This window comes from Salvelinus sp. IW2-2015, linkage group LG10 (assembly GCF_002910315.2).
Source record: "Salvelinus sp. IW2-2015 linkage group LG10, ASM291031v2, whole genome shotgun sequence".
NCBI lineage: Eukaryota > Metazoa > Chordata > Actinopteri > Salmoniformes > Salmonidae > Salvelinus > Salvelinus sp. IW2-2015.
The window spans coordinates 18,036,619-18,058,783 of NC_036850.1; the positions used below are offsets into that span (position 1 = coordinate 18,036,619).

Here is a 22,165-nt window from a genome sequence, read left to right on the forward strand (position 1 = left end):
ATAACACACACATACACACACACACACACAGAGAAAAGAGACCTATGCCTGATATCTGTTTGTTTGTTTGTTCCCCAGTGTTGATGCCTCTGTTGGACCTGTGCACAGTGCAGCCAGACGCTGCTGTATCGTCACATGACTTCTTTGGACCCAGAAGCCAGTTGGGGTAAAACATCTGCTTCAACTGAGGCATCATGTCTCCCTGTCTGTCATGTCTTCCCTTTATGCACATCTTCTGTGTCAGTCAGCCTAATGGAATTGAATCATCATTTATTGGCATGAAATTGTATTAGAGTGACAAATTGAATTGTTCCTTCCTCCCATCTCTTTCCCTCTTTCTAGGCAGTCTCCTGCCCTGGCTGAACTGGTGTCTCTGTATGTGGGGCGGACACACACCCTGTGGAGGGAGGGAGGGGTCCTGCTGTGGCTGGAGGAGTGTGTMAGGGAGGTGTTACGACGGGTCGACACTAAAGACCCTCTGGTGGAGGACTGCCAAAACAAGTAAGAGCCCCTTGGACTCTAGACCACTGGCATTATTACCTTTCCAACCGCCCAAACTGTTCCTCGTTACCCCATTCACCTCTATCCTCAAAGTCACACTGAGTATTTCTGTTCAAGAAGTAATATTCATTGATTCAGTGGAGCAATGTTCAGTGTGGATTCCAGGCTAGTTCACCTCCAACATTCCGTGCCTAGTGAAGGTCTACTTACCCCTTGCACAGTTTACAAATTTTGCAGCCTTAAAATGAAATACAAAAATAGATGACATAGTTTTTCTACCATTGTTCACAACCTACTCTACATTTCCAATGTGAAAGAAAAATTATAGAACATTTTCCAAATTAATAAAATAAAAATAAGATTGCATATGGATTGCATATGTCTTCACATCCCAGGGTCAATACTTGGTGGAAGCACATTTGGCAGCCATTACAGCTGAAAAAACATTTGGAATAGGAATCTACCAACTTTGCACAGATGTTAGGGCAAAATATATCCATTGTTTTTTTCCCCCCCAAATTTGCTCAAGCTCAGTAAATTTGGTTGGACGTCATTGATGGACAGCAATATTCAAACCTTGTCTCTGATTTTCAAGCAGATCTAAATTAGGACTGAGACTGGACCATTCAGGAACACTCAACACCTCTTGGAAAGCCATTCTGGTGTGTCTTTGGCATTACAAATACGGCATTACAATTTGTGTAATTGTCCTGCTGAAATATAAAACTCTATCCCAGGGTTATGTGTTCAGAAGACTGAGACAGGGTTTCCTCTAACTTTTTATTTGGGCTTTGCACCTTTCATATTTATTTTGATCCTGACAAACTCCCCAGTCCCTGCAGGTGACAAGCATAACCATAACATGATGCTGCAAGCACATAACTTTGAAAATACAGAGGATAAACCACATTGCATTCACTCCACATATCTGACATGTATGACAAAGTGAAAAGAATGAAGCCTGTGGTACAGTCCACTTCAAATAATTCATTCTGTTTGCAACAAGGCCGTTAAGTAGTACTGGAAGACAACACGGCAGAGTATTGTGCTTTTTTGCCTGAATTAAAAACTACAGGCTTGGGTCCAATACAACACAACACAGAGTGAAACCCACTGTATTTTCAAGTATTGTGGTGGCAGAATCATGTTAAGGGTATGCTTGTCACCGGCAGGGCTTGGAGAGTTTGTTAGGATCAAAAATAAATATGAAAGGAGCAAAGCCCAGGTAAAAAGTCTGAAAACCTAACCCTGGAATAAAATGTACACCCCCAAGCTCTCTAAGCCTACCCCTCATCTCCACCACCCAGTAGGATCCACCATTGTAGTCCAATCAATCATCTACCTTTACTCTTAACCCCTCTTAACCCTTCCTCCTTTCCCTCGCTCATCCCTACTTAACCCTCTCCCACGTTGTCTCTCCTTTTCCTTCTCTCACCCCACATATCCGTTTATTTTTTTCCCCCTCTCTCACCCTGCTTAACGGTCTCTCAATCGATTTCTCCGTTTCCCACTTGCACCTCAGGCTGCCGAGGTTAGGGTCAGTGTTTGTACTCTGTCTGTTAACCCCATGTTAATCAGAGTCATCTGACTGACCCCTCACGAGTGGAGAAGAGAGAGGTTACATAGAGCGGTTACATAGAGCGGTTACATAGAGCGGTTTACATAGAGCGGTTTACATAGAGAGGGTACATAGAGAGGTTACATAGAGCGGTTACATAGAGCGGTTACATAGAGACGTTTACATAGAGAGTTTACATAGAGAGGGTACATAGAGAGGGTACATAGAGAGGGTACATAGAGAGGTTACATAGAGAGGTTACATAGAGACGTTTACATAGGAGACGTTTGCATAGAGACGTTTGCATAGAGACGTTTGCATAGAGACGTTTGCATAGAGACGTTTGCATAGAGACGTTTAAGAGCTTTGCATAGAGACGTTTGCATAGAGACGTTTGCGATAGAGACGTTTGCATAGAGACGTTTGCAAAAGAACGCTTTGCAAAGAGACGTTTGCATAGAACGTTTACATAGAGAGCTTTACATAGAGACGTTACATAGAGAGGTTACATAGAGAGGTTACATAGAGAGGTTACATAGAGAGGTTACATAGAGACAGGTCATAAAGTGCTCTTTGTGCTCCAGGAGGCCAAATGTTTCTGGGTTGTTTTCTCACTGTCAGAAGTCCTGAGCCCTATACTACAAATGTAGTTTGAGGAGTTGGCGAGGTAACTTTGGTCTGAGTTCAATTTGGGATTACCGGTTTCACAAATGTGGCTTACCTTTTAGACAGGTACATTTCTATGGCAACGAATCCTTCAGATCTTACTTGCTCCGAGGCAGGGTAACTCAGGGCTAACTACATGTATCCTAAATGGAGTGTCTGAGCTGTGAATTGAGGACCAATGAAATCATATTCCCTCCCTCTCTCAAAGATTGCTTCATCATTCACTTCATTTGAGGAAGTCAAGTAATTAAAGATTTTATTCATCAAATGTGTTTTTGTGTGTGAAAGAAACAGTCATGTTTGAAATACCTATCACATTACACATAGTAATGACCGATGCATTCGAAACTTCACGCACAGTAAAACTTTTGTATGACCCAATACAGTTATTTTATTATAAGAGGGAAAAGATGCTCATGCATTGGTAACCACACCAAAGTAATTCAATAAATACTGCACTTAGAAGTCTATTTCACACCATAGCCTGCTGAATTTGCCAGATAACTTTTCTTTCATTTTGATTTATGCACAAATGAAAATGTGGCACTGACTTGCCCATGGATTGATGTTTCAGTATTGTCGCAATGAAGATTTGGGCGTTCGACTAGCAGATTACCCCTATTCCTTAGATTAAATAGCATGCTTTAATGGAGAATCTCCTTGGAAAGTGCTTTTCAGTCTAGGAAAAGGCTTAATCTAGGTCTGAGAAACCATCTATACGTCTATGACAAATCTGCAAAAGTTATTGTTTCATAAGTGTTGAGGCAACACTTTTTGATGAAATATAGCAATGTTACATTTCGATGTCAGGAAGAAATCAAAAGGAACCTCCTGAAATGAGGCATATTGGCTTATTTCTTTTTATTTGATTATTATTATTAATATATATTTGTTGTACTTTTACCCCTTTTTTGTGATCCCGGCCGGCCAAACCCTCCCCTAACCCGGACGAAGCTGGGTCAAATGTGTACCGCCTCATGGGTCTCCCGGTCATGGCTGGCTGTGACACAGCCTGGATTCGAACCCGGGGCTGTAGTTACGCCTCAAGCACTGCGGTGCAGTGCCTTAGACTGCTGCACCACTCGGGAGGACCTGGCCTATGTGTCTCTGACTTTGGTTTCCCTTCCTGTCTCCTCCACCCCCCTAGGAGGAAGCAGAGGTACCAGAGTGCCCCCCTAAACATCCATCGCCACGTCATCCTGTCTGAAATCAAAGAGGCCGACCTCCACTCTACCGCTGGTGAGAGACTCAGGCAACAGCCACTCTACTATACCCTGGTCACCAGTTCTGTTTCTGATTTAGCCCAGTAATCCATTGTCATGCTGTTTGTCGTTTTGTTCAATCAGAAACAGATTTGCAACCAGGTTTACTCTATTATTATGTCTGTGTCTCATATACAGTGGGCATAAAAGTATTTAGTCAGCCACCAATTGTGCAAGTTCTCCCACTTAAAAAGATGAGAAGGCCTTAATTTTCATCATAGGTACATCAACTATGACAGACAAAATGAGGAAAGAAAATCACATTGAGGATTTTTCATGAATTTATTTGCAAATTATGGTGGAAAACTTTTGTTATATGACCAAATACTTATTTATCTCAATACTTCGTTATATACCCGTTGTTGGCAATGACAGAGGTCAAACGTTTTCTGTAAGTCTTCACAAGGTTTTCACACACTGTTGCTGTATTTTGCCCATTCCTCCATGCAGATCTCCTCTAGAGCAGTGATGTTTTGGGCTGTTGCTGGGCAACACGACTTTCAACTCCTCCAAAGATTTTCTATGGGTTGAGATCTGGAGACTGGCTAGCCACTCCAGGACCTTGAAATGCTTCTTACGAAGCCACTCCTTCGTTCGCCGGGCGGTGTGTTTGGGATCATTGTCATGCTGAAAGACCCAGCCACGTTTCATCTTCAATGCCCTTGCTGATGGAAGGAGGTTTCCACTCAAAATCTCACGATACATGGCCGCATTCATTCTTTCCTTTACACGGATCAGTCGTCCTGTTCCCTTTGCAGAAAAGCAGCCCCAAAGCATGATGTTTCCACCCCCGTGCTTCACAGTAGGTATGGTGTTCTTTGGATGCAACTCAGCATTCTTTGTCCTCCAAACACGACGAGTTGAGTTTTTACCAAAAAGTTCTATTTTGGTTTCAACTGACCATATGACATTCCCCAATCTTCTTCTGGATCATCCAAATGCTCTCTAGCAAACTTCAGACGGGCCTGGACATGTACTGGCTTAAGCAGGGGACACGTCTCGCACTGCAGGATTTGAGTCCCTGCGGCGTAGTGTGTTACTGATGTAGGCTTTGTTACTTTGGTCCCAGCTCTCTGCAGGTCATTCACTAGGTCCCCCCTGTGGTTCTGGGATTTTGCTTCACCGTTCTTGTGTCATTTTGACCCCACGGGGTGAGATCTTGCGTGGAGCCCAGATCGAGGGAGTTATCAGTGATCTTGTATGTCTTCCATTTCCTAATAATTGCTCCCCACAGTTAATTTCTTCAAACCAAGCTGCTTACCTATTGCAGATTCAGTCATCCCAGCCTGGTGCAGGTCAACAATTTTGTTTCTGGTGTCCTTGACAGCTCTTGGTCTTGGCCATAGTGGATTTGGAGTGTGACTGTTTGAGGTTGTGGACAGGTGTCTTTTTATACTGATAACAAGTTCAAACAGGTGCCATTAATACAGGTAACGAGTGGAGGACAGAGGAGCCTCTTAAAGAAGAAGTTACAGGTCTGTGAGAGCCAGAAATCTTGCTTGTTTGTAGGTGACCAAATACTTATTTTCCACCATAATTTGCAAATAAATTCATAAAGAATCCTACAATGTGATTTTCTGGATTTCTTTTTCTAATTTTGTCTGTCATAGTGAAGTGTACCTATGATGAAAATTACAGGCCTCTCTCATCTTTTTAAGTGGGAGAACTTGCACAATTGGTGGCTGACTAAATACTTTTTTGCCCCACTGTAGCACCCTATCCCCTTATATTGCATGACGTTTGACCAGCCATAACCCTGGTCAATAGTAGCACACAGTATATAGGGGAATAGAGTGACTTATCTAATCATAGTATAATTTCCTTACTGCTTTATCACATGATCATGAATGGTTGTATTCATTCATTCTGTACAKTSTATATCCTGTATSTMTATAACATGAAARGTCCCACAGAGTAAATGTGGTTTGCAMGAGAGTAGCGTACACARACACAACCYCTACAGTACAGAGCATGCCAAATTATGCTYAGAATGTAGTCCTCTAGTTSAAAGAGYMAATTAACKACTGGCATACGGCTTCCTTATTGGTTSCATGAAGAACSCAATCAAATATAATGATTGGACKTCCTCATCGAGAGGTCCTCATAACACAAACAAGATCAACGTTGATGTTTTGGYTGCKTGACAATTACATCAGTAACAGTGTTAGTGAGGATAGGCCTTCAATATGTTTACTGTAATGGTGAATTGTGTGTGTTCTCTCCCAGGAGGTGACCACTCAGTCGGTGATGGGGTTCGATCCTCTCCCCCCGCTGGACTCAGTGGCCTCATACACCCGGCCTGAGAGGTAACCCTCCAAACATGTCCTAACTTGTGTCATTATACATATCTTGTGTAAGGTAGGGTATGTACCAGTGCAGGTTTTTACATAGTACACAATATAAACACTACCGTTCAAAATGTTGAGGTCACTTAGAAATGTCCTTGTTTTTTAAATAAAAGCACATTTTTTGTCATTTAAATAACAACATCAAATTGATCAGAAATATAGTGTAGACTGGCAGCTTCATTAAATAGTACCCGTAAAACACCAGTCTCAACGTCAACAGTGAAGAGGCGACTCTGGGATGCTGGCCTTCTAGGCAGAGTTCCTCTGTGTTCTTTTGCCCATCTTAATCTCTTCTTTTTATATGGCTTTTTCTTTGCAACTCTGCCTAGAAGGCCAGCGTCCCGGAGTTGCCTCTTCACTGTTGACGTTGAGACTGGTGTTTTGCTGGTACTATTTAATGAAGCTGCCAGTTGAGGACTTGTGAGGCGTCTGTTTCTCAAACTAGACACTCTAATGTACTTGTCCTATTGCTCAGTTGTGCACCGAGGCCTCCCACTTGTCTTTCTATTCTGGTTAGAGCCAGTTTGCGCTGTTCTGTGAAGGGAGTAGTACACAGAGTTGCACGAGATCTTCAGTTTCTTGGCAATTTCTCGCAACGAATAGCCTTCATTTCTCAGAACAAGAATAGACTGACGAGTTTCAGAAGAAAGTTCTTTGTTTCTGGCCATTTTGAGCCTGTAATCGAACCCACAAATGCTGATGCTCCAGATACTCAACTAGTCTATAGAAGGCCAGTTTTATTGCTTCTTTAATCAGAACAACAGTTATCAGCTGTGCTAACATAATTACAAAAGGGTTTTCTAATTAGCCTTTTAAAATGATAAACTTTGATTAGCTAACACAACGTACCATTGGAACACAGGAGTGATGGTTGCTGATAATGGGCCTCTGTACGCCAATGTAAATATTCCATTAAAAATCTGCCGCTTCCATTTACAACATTAACAATGTCTACACTGTATTTCTGATCAATTTTATGTTATTTTAATGGACAAAAAATGTGCTTTTCTTTAAAAAACAAGGACATTTCTAAGTGACCCCAAACTTTTTAACGGTAGTGTACATATATCATATATATCATATGTACACAGTGCATTCGGAAAGTATTCAGAGCCCTTGAATTTTTCCACATTTTGTTACGTTACTGCCTTGTTCTAAAATTGATTAAATATATTTTTTTCCTCAAATCTACACACAATACCTCATAATGACAAAGCAAAAACAGTTTTTGACATTTTTGCAAAAGTATTAAAAATAAAAACTGAAATATTCCATTTACATAAGTATTCAGAACCTACACTCAGTACTTTGTTGAAGCACCTTTGGCAGCGATTACAGCCTCGAGTCTTCTTGGGTATGACGATACAAGCTTGGCACACCTGTATTTGGGGAGTTTCTCCCATTCTTCTCTACAGATCCTCTCAAGCTCTGTCAGGTTGGATGGGGAGCGTCGCTGCACAGCTATTTTCAGGTCTCCAGAGATGTTCTATCAGGTTCAAGTCCAGGCTCTGGCTGGGCCACTCGGGGACATTCAGAGACTTGTCCTGAAGCCACTCCTGCGTTGTCTTGGCTGTGTGCTTAGGGTTGTTATACTGTTGGAAGGTGAAACTTCGGCCCAGTCTGAGGTCCTGAGTGCTCTGGAGCAGGTTTTCACCAAGGATCTCTCTGTACTTTGCTCCGTTCATCTTTCCCTCGATCCTGACTAGTCTTCCAGTCCCTGCCACTGAAAAACATCCCCACAGCATGATGCTACCACCACCATGCTTCACCGTAGGGATGGTGCCAGGTTTCCTCCAGACATGACGCTTGGCATTCAGCCCAATCTTGGTTTCATCAGACCAGAGAATCTTGTTTCTCATGGTCTGAGAGTCTTTAGGTGGCTTTTGATGGAGAGCTGCAGAGATGGTTGTCCTTCCGGAAGGTTCTCCCATCTCCACAGAGGAACTCTGGTGCTCTGTCAGAGTGACCATCGGGTTCTCGGTCACCTCACTGACCAAGGCCCTTCTCCCCCAATTGCTCAGTTTGGCCGGGCGGTCAGCTCTAGGAAGAGTCTTGGTGGTTCCAAACTTCTTCCATTTTAAGAATGATGGAGGCCACTGTGTTCTTGGGGACCTTCAATGCTGCAGAAATGTTTTGGTACCTTTCCCCAGATCTGTGCCTCGACACAATCCTGTCTCGGAGCTCTACGGACAATTCTTTCGACCTCATGGCTTGGTTTTTGCTCTGACATGCACTGTCAACTGTGGGACCTTATATAGACAGGTGTGTGCCTTTCCAAATCATGTCCAATCAATTAAATTTACCACAGGTGGACTCCAATCAAGTTGTAGAAACATCTCAAGGATGATCAATGGAAACAGGATGCACTTGAGCTCAATTTCGAGTCTCATAGCAAAGGGTCTGAATACTTGTGTAAAGAAAGTTTTTATTTTTTATAATATATAATGTGCATAAATGTCTAAACCTGTTTTTGCTTTGTRATTATGGTGTGTGGTGTGTCAATTGATGAAAACAATTAATTTAATCAATTTGGGGGGAAAGTCAAGGGGTCTGAATACTTTCCGAATGCACTGTAGCTAGTTATAGAATGCGGCTCCTTCAGATCGCTAGGTTTTTCTCTATAGGTCTACTTGGATCAGCAATCCTGTTGGTGCCACTGGACTGAAAACCAAGAGTCAGGACAGTATCTGCTTGTGTTTTCCTAAGCAGAACCAATAACGCTTGGTTTGTTTCAGTCCACATAAGACTGACTGGCCCACTGGCCACTGACTCCATTGAGAATCTCTAATGAAGGTATATTAGAGTACAGTGTAAGGGGATGGGGGTGATCCATTTGTAGTGTTCAGGAGTGTGGACATTGGAAAGGCACACAGTTATGCAGACCGGGGGAGGTGAGTTAACCCTCTCTCTGTCTTTGCCAATGGTGGCAAACGCCATTGATGTAAATTTGGCATAAAAAATAGCCTTGATTTCACCAGCTTGCATCTCTCCTCTCAATGGTCTATCCCTGACACACCCTTCCTTCTCTGCCTCCATTTTTTTTCTCCCAACTATCCCTCTCTTCAATCTCTCTCTTCTCCCCTCTCGCTGTCATCAGTTTCTCTGAAATAGCATGTGGTTACAGGAGTGTTGTTGGCTCCTGACTGAGGCCTCTTTCCTCCCATCTTGTGATAGCTGTTAACCAGCCGAGTCAGTGGTGGATGGTAGGGAGGCATCAAACCATCAGAGAGGCGAATACAGTGACAACGAATAACATGACAAATTGACATGACATGACAAACATGACAAAGGGAAAATGTAGCATTTGTTTTAAGTGGGGAAGACCTCCTAATGTTCTGAGGGCTGTTGTGTGGAGCACACTGTACATACTGTACACTGTCCTGATGATCTCTGGTGAGAATTACTTAGAATGACAGCCCACCCATGTCTGAGGACAGCCCACCCATGTCTGAGGACAGCCCTACTATTTCTGCCTGATGGTTGCTTGTTCCTCACAAGCTTTACAAACATGGCCACGGAGAAGTGTTTTGATTGATAAAGAACTGGGAGGTATAAGTGGTTGAAGTAATGATTTGTATTAATGGGTGGGGGGTTAATGGTTACAATTTAGCACTGGATCTGTAACCGCAACATAAAAGCAGAGCATTCTTTGGATTCAGAAAAACTATTGGACCTACTTATAATGATCTACAGTGAGGTCCAGAAGTACTTAGACAGTGACACTTTGTTGGAATGGTTAATACATTATCATGTATTTCTATTGGGCACACATAATCTGAAACACAACCAAAACTAACTGCAAATGCATCCAACAAGTTTGGAGTATTACAAGCTTGTTGTAGTCGGGACCAAATATATGGGACCAAATATATGGGACCAATTACTCAACTTTTGACTACTTTAATACACATATAAGTACATTTGCCCAATACTTTTGGTTCTCTAAAATGCGTTGACTATGTACACATTCCAAAGTGCAGGAGTACAGAGCGAAAACAACAAAACATGGACCTCACTGTATATGATGGTTGATATAATTTATGGTCATGGGAGAATCCTTATCAGCAGAAGAGTGTGAGAAACGTATTGCATGCTTGTGTTATCTTGTTAGCTTTCTCACTTGTCTCTGTCTTTGCAGGCAGAGTGTGGGAGCCTCCAATGAGAGCACCCTGTCACTGTTCTTCCGCTCTCTGCTGCCAAACTTCAACCTGCAGGTAAGTGAGTGAGCTTGGCCGAGGTGAGACTACAGGTAGACTAGGGGTATGCAACATGTTCGGGAGCTGCATGTAGGCAGATGGCTGGGTTCTTTCATTCAAGTCGTGCCTGATTATTTGATCTGGAAAACTGCAATCAGTGACATTAATGGATATGGATATTGACAAAGAAGTAGCAGAGGAAGAGGACAATCAGCAGACACTGTTGTCCCTGAGGAAGAGGCTCATGCCCCCAAGAAAAGGTCGCTGCATCATAGAACATCATGACTGCTTGTCCTTTGACCCAATGTCCATCCCGTTAGTGACCTCATAAACCAACGTGTGTTGTGTGTGTGTGTCTCTGTCTGTCTGTCTTGTGGGTTTTTAACATAGGGAGGGACTTGAAAAGATGGCATGTGAAAACACAGTATAATGATATATAGCTAGCATTCCACCGTGCCCTTTCCAATGGGAGACCAATAGGGAACATCAGCTGTTGAGGCATATGACTCCCACACACGGAAGAGTGTAAAAAAAGATTATAAAAGATCACAGGATATTCAGTTGCACGTTGCTGCAGCAGAACAATGAAACATTCATAAAGATGTACCGAGATCAAAGAACCTGGTCTGTCGCCTCTCAGGGCTCCACAGATTTCCTCACATACACTAGTCCACGCTGTGCTAGGGCATAGTCAGCGGGATGAGACGTCATCATAATAATCTCTAAACATTTGTGGGAGTGCTGAGTAATGGAGACATCCTGGGCTTTACTTTTGTGTTTGGGGCTGAGCTAATGGAGACATCCTGGGCTACTGTTGGGCTGAGCTAATGGAGACATTCTGGGCTACTGTTGGGCTGAGCTAATGGAGACATTCTGGGCTACTGTTGGGCTGAGCTAATGGAGACATCCTGGGCTACTGTTGAGCTGAGCTAATGGAGACATCCTGGGCTACTGTTGGCACAAAGGGTTCTGACAGGATGGAAGGGAACATTGATTAGCTGGAGTTTGGGTAGATATTCCCTAACCCTCTGGAGGTTTCTGAATGGATTAACCATACGACTCATTTCATGCCTTTTTGTGCTGTGGCCAAGCCTTAAAGTGCTTCTGAGTAGCTTCCTACTCCACTAGATCTACTGCAGCTTATCCACATTAAGTCTACAGTATCGTAACTTTGCCACAGAAAAACGGGTTCCTCTGTTGGAACTAACCAATATGGCCCATGAAGAACATGCTCTTGAAATAGTGTTTGCTTGTGTGTTTTGGACACGTCCGAGCAATGTTGACCCATTAACGATGTTATGTAGTGTCTGACTCTGACCTCTGTCTGATGTCCGATAACACAATCTGATCACAATCTACAACCAACACTTTGTGACGAGGCATCGGAGGCCGAACAAAGTTTGGCTTTATCATTTGATACAGCACAGATCGTGGAGACAGGATGACGAGGCAAACTTGGCTTTTGGTACAAGAACTCTTGATTGACTCTGTGTTTTGTATGGTCTAACTTGATTTGAAACAGTTTACTGCTATGGATTGGCTAACATCGCCTCTCTTTGATGCACTGTTTTTAARGGTGCGTTACTTGAGTCCTGTTGAAGCAGAACAGAAAACTGTTGCATTTCAAGAGAGAGTCTTGATTCCTCTCTGACTCAGTGTTGTCCATGGCAACCAACGAGGAGGGCATGTACTGTCCGCCCCATTGCCCCCTGCTTCTCAGGCAGAGTGGAGAGGAGGTAAAGAGTGGGCAGTGTCACACAGGGTGAAATACACAAGAGACAGATTGTGACAAACACCCCTGGAGAGGAGAGGATAAGCACTCAGCAGCTTGGCACCAGCAACCAGAGGATAGCCTATATTTACACACCACATTGTCTCTCGTCATGTTGACCTAGTTCAGAACATTCATTTGTCTATAAAAAAAGATCCACATGATCAAAACATCAATGGACAGTATACATGTGTGGGAGTGATTTTGTGCAGTGGGATGCAACGTGATGTGAAGGAAGCAAAGCATCGTCTCCTATTATAGTCACTCTCCAATGTCCATGCTAGTTCGGAGTGTAGATATCCATGCTAGTGATCAGAGGACATGTGGCCAATTGTAAAGATAATCACTAATGTGGACCACCAACCTGAGTGTCCTCAGGTCCTCCTGTGCCACAACTGACCATGCAAGTTCCAGAAACATCCACTGACAAACAGAAACACATATGCCCAGTGTTTTAACCAAGAGGGACCACCTTTTTTATGCAGCTAGTTTTAAACCATCTTGAGACTTATCTGATTAGGAAGAGGAAGAGATGCAATTAGGATAAGAATGAGACAGTTTAGGAGGAAGAGATGCTGTCTGCTTGCAGTTGTTTTATTGCACTAGAATAGCTACAGTGTTATCCAACAGGTCTGAAATCACAATTTAGGTGTGTTGGAAATGAATCTAATAAATGTATGTTGTGTGTGAAAACCCCAAAACACTTAGACACAAAACACTGACATACTGTATGTCATCTAGGGTCGTACAAAGCTCCTGTTTGTCTCTTAAAATTAATTTGTTTACACGTGATACCTTATTGCAATGTTTGAAACATTTTGAACCTGAGTGAGACAGGAGATAATAATGTGGTGTTCTTAAGAGATGGTATTGTGCTTTTCCTGGTGAATTTAAGCAACACATACACATACAGTGCATTCGGGAAGTATTCAGACTCCTTGACTTTTTCAATTTTCGATTTTGTTACATTACAGCCTTATTCTAAAATGGATTAAATACATTTTCTACACACAATACTCCATAATAACAAAAGATTTTTGTTATTGTAAATTCATACTTTTTTTATTTATTTAAAAATACCTTATTTACATACAGTGGGGCAAAAAAGTATTTAGTCAGCCACCAATTGTGCATGTTCTCCCACTTAAAAAGATGAGAGAGGCCTGTAATTTTCATCATAGGTACACTTCAACTATGACAGACAGAATGAGAAAAAAAATCCTGAAAATCACATTGTAGGATTTTTTATGAATTTATTTGCAAATTATGGTGGAAAATAAGTATTTGGTCACCTACAAACAAGCAAGATTTCTGGCTCTCTCTTTTCAACACTGAGACGACTGGTAAAGCTTCTTTTCTCTCATAAAGAAGGACCATCTCTACTGTACCTTACCTAACAAACCAGTATCACCATGAGCAGGTTCTGTTTGCCTTTAATTCATATGTAATTTAATGGCACCACCCTGCTCTGACTCTGTTTATCCATAGCTATCATAACAGACCACGCCTCGTCGCAGCAACCTCAAAACACTGTCCACTCCACACTACCTCCACCCCACCTATGCCGCCCATACAACAAAGAGCTGTCAATAGGACACGGCCCACAGAACACATACAACTTTTCGCTTTCGTAGCGCTTGAGCGTACCTTCGCAAAGCGACTGCGGCTCAATGATGTGGACGGCTCGGGGAGGGAAGGTGCGACAGGAGTAACCCTCTAACCCCTGTGCCGTCATGAGGTATGGGGGGGGTTGGCAGGGGCGCGCACGGAGGATGTTGTTAGGGTGGGAGGTACGACGGCATTCCAGTACACTTCAGTGTGGGATCTGTACGCCGAAGTGATTCTGGCAATGGCAAAATGTTCATACACAGACAATTCAGACATGAGTTAAGTTTCTCGCCTCGATCTGGGGCTCCACGCAAGATCTCGCACCCCGTGGGGCTCCACAAGTGAGTCACAACGATCCCCACTGTCGTGCAGGCCTAAAAAGTCCTCTCCCACGAACCAGAGACGAACGAGCGGCAGGAGTGGGGGACACTTTAGGTTGAGGATGCAGCGCGGTGGAATAGCTTAGATTCGTAGGGACAACATGTGAACAAAGTCTTACGCATAGCGTCGGGTACAAGTAGGGGACGGGCGCTTTAATGACGAGAGGCGCGCAGAAGTGGACTCTTCACGGACCTCAGTCGTCGCCAGTACGTGCTCCAGCCTGCTGTTTAAGCCAGTAGCGCTTTTTCCTGCGATGGGGGGCGAGGGGGGAAGTGCACCGTGCTGAAGATTGTTAGCTAGGGAAGAGCCATTGGGGATGACTCCAGCAGAGAGTGTGGATCTCGGGTCAGCCGCATCATTCGCACCTGATCACACGATGAAACCACACAATCGAACTTTCACCTGGATCTAAGCAAAACTCAACTTGTCAGTGTTTCGGAGCACAAAGATACTCGCCTGAGTTCGCCTACTCCGAGCGAAACGCACACCCTACCTGTCACACCTGTAACTGGTGGCCGGACATGGGGTGCTCAGCATCGCGGGTGGTGCGTGAGAAGCGCGTGCGTGAGATGGGACCTCGATGAGGGGCTCGCCCTTGTTCTGCTGCCGCTCACAAGGGACCAGGATCACGAGCTGATCCGTCGATAAGCAGCAGAGGGGTGGCAATTATGCGGGCGAAGTGTAGGTGGGGGGTGAGAGGGTGGTTTGAGGTGAGAAACGCTACGCCTCTCTGTCGAGTCACAGAGGTGCGAAGACTGATTTGGTGTCGGCATATCGCAATTCCGATGGATGGTAGTAGGGAACACGGTGGGGTCTTGGGATCTTTTCAGCGTATAGGACAATTGTATTTCTGTTTCATATACAAGGTGGCAGAGGCGTCGCCGCCCGGTGCAACTGCGAAGGTAGTAGTGCTTCGTAATAAGGCATTTTCAAGGTCCTGCGCAGCTGTGGGACCTCACGACAGTCCTGCTAAGGATGCTAGCCCTATATCAGCGCTCTCTCTTAGATGATGATCTGTTTCGTGGTGCGGATGCTCTGTGTGTACTGGTCTTCTTTTGGTAATGTTCCGCTCCTCGTGTTGCTCGTGTCTGTCTCGTCTGTGTCTGTGTGTCTGCTTCTCTGCATGTGCGCATAATACTGTCTCTCTGCTCGCTCTGCCCCAAAAGTCGCTGATTCCATATCCTGTGTCTGTGTCCTCTCGTGGTGTCTGTCTCTCTGTGTCTGTCTCTCTGTGTGTGTGATCTGTCGCATCGCTGTGTGTCTAGTGATGTCTGATGTGTCCTGTCTCTCCTGGCTCGGTGATGAGTGTCTCTCTCTGCGTGTGTGTCTCTCTGTGTGTGTCTCTCTGTGTACTGTGTGCTCTTGCGGGCTCGACTCTGTGTGTATCATGTCTCTCTCTGTGTGGTCTGTCTCTCCTTGTGTGTCTGTCTCTCTGGTTGGTGTCTTTAGCAGCCTGAGTTTGTGAAAACCTTGTGAAGACTTACAGAAAACGTTTGACCTCTGTCATTGCCAACAAAGGGTATATAACAAAGTTTTGAGAAACTTTTGTTATTGACCAAATAGTTATATTCCACCATAATTTGCAAATAAATTCATTAAAAATTCTACAATGTGATTTTCTGGATTTTTTTCTCTCTCATTTTGTCTGTCATAGTTGAAGTGTACCTATGATGAAAATTACAGGCCTCTCTCATCTTTTTAAGTGGGAGAACTTGCACAATTGGTGGCTGACTAAATACTTTTTTGCCCCACTGTAAGTATTCTGACCCTTTGCWATGAGATTCGAAATTGAGCTCAGGTGCATCCTGTTTCCATTGATCATCCTTTTTTATGTAATTTATTATTATTTTTTACCCTTTTTTCTCCCCAATTACGTGGTATCCAATTGGTAGTTACAGTCTTTTAACTACCAACTCCCGTACAGTCTCGCTGCAACTCCCGTACAGACTCGGGAGAGGCGAATGTCGAGAGCCGTGTGTCCTCCAAAACAGAACCCACTGCTTCTTGACACAATGCCCACTTAATCCGGAAGCCAGCCGTACCAATGTGGAAACACAGTACACCTGGCAACCGTGCCAGCATGCACTGCGCCCGGCCCACCACAGGAGTCGCTAGTGCGCGCTGGGCCAATTGTGCGCCGCCCCATGGGTCTCCCGGTCGCGGCCGGCTGCGACAGAGCCTAGACTCGAACCCAGACTCTCTAGTGGCACAGCTAGCACTGCGATGCAGTGGCTTAGACCACTGCGCCACTCGGGTGGCCCCTCCATTGATCATCCTTGAGATGTTTCAATAACTTGATTGGAGTCCACCTGTGGTAAATTCAATTGATTGAACATGATTTGGAAAGGCACACACCTGTCTATGTAATATCCCACAGTTGACAGTGCATTTCAGTGCAAAAACCAAGCCATGAGGTCAAAGGAATTGTCTGTAGAGCTCCGAGACAGGATTGTGTCGAGGCACAGATCTGGGGAAGGGTAGCAACATTTTTTTGCAGCATTGAAGGTCCCCAAGAACACAGGGGCCTGCGTCATTCTTAAATGGAAGAAGTTTGGAACCACCAAGACTCTAGAGCTGGCTGCCTGGCCAAACTGAGCAATCGGGAGAGAAGGGCCTTGGTCAGGGAGGTGACCAAGAACCACCAATCAGGCATTTATGGTTGAGTGCCCAGACGGAAGCCAATCCACAGTAAAAGGCACATGACAGCCCGCTTGCAGTTTGCCAAAAGGCAACTAAAGAATCTCAGACAATGAGAAACTAGATTCTCTTGTCTGATGAAACCAAGACTGAACTCTTTGGCCTGAATGCCAAGCGTCACGTCTGGAGGAAACCTGGCAGCATCATGCTGTGGAGGTGTCTTTCAGTGGCAGGGAGTGGGATACTAGTCAGGATCGAGGGAAAGATGAACGGAGCAAAATAAAGAGATCCTTGATGAAAACCTGCTCCAGAGTGCTCAGTACCTCAGACTGGGGCGAAGTTTCACCTTCCAACAGGACAACGACCCTAAGCACACAGCCAAGACAATGCAGGAGTGGCTTCGGGACAAGTCTCAATGTCCTTGAGTGGCTCAGCCAGAGCCCAACTTGAACCCGAGGAATACAGGTGTACCAAGCTTGTAGTGTCATTACCAAGAAGACTCGAGGCTGTAATCACTGCCAAAGGTGCTACAATAAAGTACTGAGTTAAGGGTCTGTAAATGTGATACTTAAAAAGATATACAACTTTTTTTGCTTTGTCATTATGGGGTATTGTGGGTAGATTAATGAGGGGAAAAACGATTTATTCCATTTTAGAATAAGGCTGTAATGTAACAACATGTATAAAAAGTCAAGGGATCTGAATACTTTCTGAATGCACTGTATACACACACACACTTCCGTATTATCATGTTCAGTGATGATTAGAATTACTGCTCACTCTCTAGTCACTGTCTCTGCAGGGTGAGCCGATGCCGCAGGATGACCTGGAAGTAGCTCAGGCAGGTCGGGAGCTGAACCAGGAAGTAAATCGTCTGATGGTGGCCATGAGGGACATGCTGGCCAATATCCAGTTTCAGGAGCCACCTAGAGACGACAACCCTGACAGAGACGAGGGGGAGTGGGACTGAGATGAGGAGGAGGACACAGAGAGAGGTGGAGTGAGACTTGATGGAGGGGTACATAGAGATGCGAATGGATAGAAGAAAATAAAAGGTTGATTAAGATGAATGAAGATGGAATACAGCAGGGAGGTAGGAGGATGAAGAGTGAGTGAGGGAATAGATTCAGTGAGGGTAGCAATAACAGATGTACTGTAACCTTAAAGAAAGAAATGGCAGGTCATCTATATGACCCAAACATCAAACCAACTCTCCCTTTCTGATATAGGCACAGTAGTATCACCTCTTCCTCATGTCATAGTCAGTCAGTCCATCAGCCCTCTCTCCTTCCTCATGTTGTCCCATTCTCTTTCCTCAGAACAGTTGTTCTTACTGATCTAGAAGATCAGGAGGCTGCGTTCATCAAGAAAAAAACACCCTCTTCAGTTTTTTAAAAGAACATTGCTTATCAGAAAAATGAATATTGTGTTTCATCAGAAGGATAATGATGCCCTACTGCTACAGTATATCTGAAGTGGAATTATTTATAATTAAATAAATCCATATGGTGTTGTCTTAGCAACCAAACGTCGTACACACATTGACAGTCTACTGCCATATGGGTTGAGAGTCAGGATAAAGGTTAATGAGCGTCTGATAAAAGTCAGAATTATACAGTAATTCACCTTATGAGTGGAACAAATGGACTTAACTTCTTATTCCATTTTAATATTGGCCATAACAACTTTTATTTTTAACTTCAACTCCCAATTAACCCTGTTCATCATTGAATATAAAATGCTGTTGTCTTAGCAATCTGATTTTGAGGATAAAATTCAAACTGATCAGGATATTTTTCTGTTGTGATTCTCTATAAAGAGGTATTTTTAACCTTACCTGAAATCAATTCTAGGCTGTTTATTAACTAGGGCCCGAAGTTGGTCCCAATGAGGTCATGTTGGCAGGAAAAACTACTGGCCCAAGTCATCTGTTAATGTCAGGAATGGATTTCATCCAACCCACTACTGTAAATACTCTGCTTAAAATCATGTATTAACACAACTAATGTAAAGACAATAAACTTGATGTGCAATATGATTCAATATTGACTTAAGTAAAAAATACATTATATTTCATAATTAATCTCTTTCCAGGCCAATGGTGGTTCATTCTGTGTCTTAGCCTCCCAAGCCGCCTGATCATGAGTGTTTGCTACACAGTGAGTGGTAATCAGTCTAGAATTCAAGGCTATCTGTGTCTACATCCAAAATAAATGTCCTTTCACTTATCTTGAAGTCTTTGATGCTGAGAAGATTAACTGGTAGGTGTTATCTGATATGCAGTCAGTCCAGTTTGTTGCTAATGCATCTGCCATTACTCAATCTGAGGACACTGCCTCTCAGGTTCCGTTAAAATAGAGCAGTGTTCCCAAACTTGGTCCTCGGCACCCAAGGGGTGCACGTTGTGGTTTGCCCTAACACTACACAGCTGATGCAAAATTATCAAAGCTTGAATGATTAGTTGATGATTTGAATCAGCTGTGTAGTGCTAGGGGGAAAAACTAAACGTTCACTCCTTGGGTCCCGAGGACCAAGTTTAGGAAACCCTGCAATAGAGTGTCTTACGTACAGTGAAGTAGAAAGTTTACATACACTTAGGTTGAGTCATTAAAACTTGTTTTTCAACCACTCACATTTCTTGTTAACAAACTATAGTTTTGGCAAGTCGGTTAGGACATCTACTTTGTGCATGACAAGTAATTTTTCCAACAATTGTTTACAGACAGATTATTTCACTTATAATTCACTGTATCACAATTCCAGTGGGTCAGAAGTTAAAATACACTAAATTGACTGCTTTTAAGCAGCTTGGAAAATTCCAGATAATGATGTCATGGCTTTAGAAGCTTCTGATAGGCTAATTGACATCATTTGAGTGTACCTGTGGATGTATTTCAAGGCCTACCTTCAAACTCAGTGCCTCTTTGCTTGACATCATGGGAAATTCAAAAGAAATCAGCCAAGAACTCAGGAAAAAAAATTGTAGACCTCCACAAGTGTGGTTCATCCTTGGGAGCAATTTCCAAACGCCTGAAGGTACCACGTTCATCTGTACAAACAATAGTATGCAAGTATAAACACCATGGGACCACGCAGCCGTCATACTGCTCAGGAAGGAGACTCGCTCTGTTTCCTAGAGATGAACGTACTTTGGTGCGAAAAGTGCAAATCAATTCCAGAACAACAGCAAGGACCTTGTGAAGATGCTGGAGGAAACAGGTACAAAAGTACAGTTGAAGTCGGAATGTACTTAAGTATCAAAAGTGAAAGTATAAATCAATTCAAGCTCCTTATATTAAGAAAACCAGACGGCACAATTGGCAAAAAAATGGAACATGGTCCAATTCACACACTTATCAAGAGAACATCCCTGGTTATCCCTACAGCCTCTGATCTGGCGGACTCACTAAACACAAATCTTTTGTTTGTAAATTATATCTGAGTGTTGGAGTGTGCCCCTGGCTATCCGTCAATAAAAATAAGAACATGGTGCGTCTGGTTTGCTTAATGTAAGCAATGTGAAATGATTTATACTTTTACTTTTGATACTTAAGTATATTTAAAACCAAATACTTTGACTTTTACTAAAGTAGGATTTTATTGGGTGACGTTCACTTTTACTTTTACTTGAGTCATATTCTATTAAGGCATCTTTACTTTTACTCAAGTATGACAATTGGGTACTTTGTCCACCACTGTATCATATTACTTTTGATGTTTTATTTCCTCCGTCTTTTGGTTGTGTGTCACTGATTCTACCAAGTAATTTGATAAGTGAGATGTTTCCCGGGGGTTTAAAAGAGTCCAAGTTATTGTTCTTGAAAGACCATCTGGCAAAAGGAAGAGACCATCCCATACTCATTTGCATAATTGCCTAGTTTTCATTCCCTTGAAATAGTCCAGAAATATGCTGTTTCCTATCAGAGGATGTATAAATGAAAGCAGAGTCAATGGGTACACCGCAGCTCACACACACTCAAAACCATACTCGCTTAAAAGACACCCACATCAACAACACGCATACATCCTCTCTGTACTGTTTTTGCATAGAACCACATGGTGTAATGCTGTGGGTGCAGTTGGTAGACTGCTGTTCAAACGAGGGCCTTGTTCCAGAGTTTACCTGGAGCTACTGCAGTGCCTGGGTCACGAGGGGTGTTCATGTGAGGTCTACCCTCTTCCCTGCTAAGACATGTCCCCACGAGCAAATGGTCGGTAGTGTTCACTGTGATATGAAGTACATTCCCAGCTCTATGTGAGCCTCGGTGTCAGGTCATTGACCAGGTCCTGCCGTGTAGTTCTGGGCTGATCCCTCACCTTCCTCATGATCATTGATGCCCCACGAGGTGAGATCTTGCATGGAGCCCCAGAGGATGGGACTATCAGAGACATACCAGTGGGGAGAACAAGTATTGGATACACTGCCGATTTTGCAGGTGTTCCTACTCAACACGCATGTAGAGGTCTGTAATTTTTATCATAGGTAACTTCAACTGTGAGAGACGGATCTAAAACAAAAATCCAGAAAATCACATTGTATGATTTTTAAGTAATTCATTTGTATTTTATTGCATGACATAGTATTTGATACATCAGAAAAGCAGAACTTAATATTTGGTACAGAAACCTTTGTTTGCAATTACAGAGATCATACCGTTTCCTGTAGTTCTTGACCAGGTTTGCACACATTGCAGCAGGGATTTTGGCCCACTCCTCCATACAGACCTTCTCCCGATCCTTCAGGTTTCGGGGCTGTCGCTGGGCAATACGGACTTTCAGCTCCCTCCAAGATTTTCTATTGGGTTCAGGTCTGGAGACTGGCTAGGCCACTCCAGGACCTTGACATGCTTCTTACGGGCCACTCCTTAGTTGCCCGGCTGTGTGTTTCGGGTCGTTGTCATGCTGGAAGACCCAGCCACGACCCATCTTCAATGCTCTACTGAGGGAAGGAGGTTGTTGGCCAAGATCTCGCGATACATGGCCCCATCCATCCTCCCCTCAATACGTGCAGTCGTCCTGCTCCCTGCAGAAAAGCATCCCAAAGAATGACGTTTCCACCTCTATGCTTCACGGTTGGGATGGAGTTCTTGGGGCTGTCTCATTCTTCTTCTTCCTCCAAACACGGCGAGTGGAGTTTAGCACAAAAGCAGCTCTATTTTTGTCTCATCAGACCACATGACTCTCTTCCACGCTCTCTCTGGATCATCCAATGGTCATTGGCAAACTTCAGACAGGCC

At 43.6% G+C, this 22,165-nt stretch overlaps 1 protein-coding gene across 1 annotated transcript in view; it reads left to right on the plus strand.

The window, feature by feature from the left end:
- LOC111969441 (ribosome quality control complex subunit TCF25-like) overlaps positions 1-19,007 on the plus strand; it is a 35,564-nt gene extending 16,557 nt beyond the window's left edge. Inside the window, 7 exon segments of the mRNA XM_070445434.1 lie at positions 79-166; positions 343-501; positions 3,873-3,945; positions 3,947-3,964; positions 6,214-6,293; positions 10,474-10,549; positions 17,731-19,007. Of these exon segments, the coding sequence (XP_070301535.1) occupies positions 79-166; positions 343-501; positions 3,873-3,945; positions 3,947-3,964; positions 6,214-6,293; positions 10,474-10,549; positions 17,731-17,898 (662 nt within the window). The 3' untranslated portion in view covers positions 17,899-19,007.
- Positions 19,008-22,165: the final 3,158 nt, after the last annotated feature.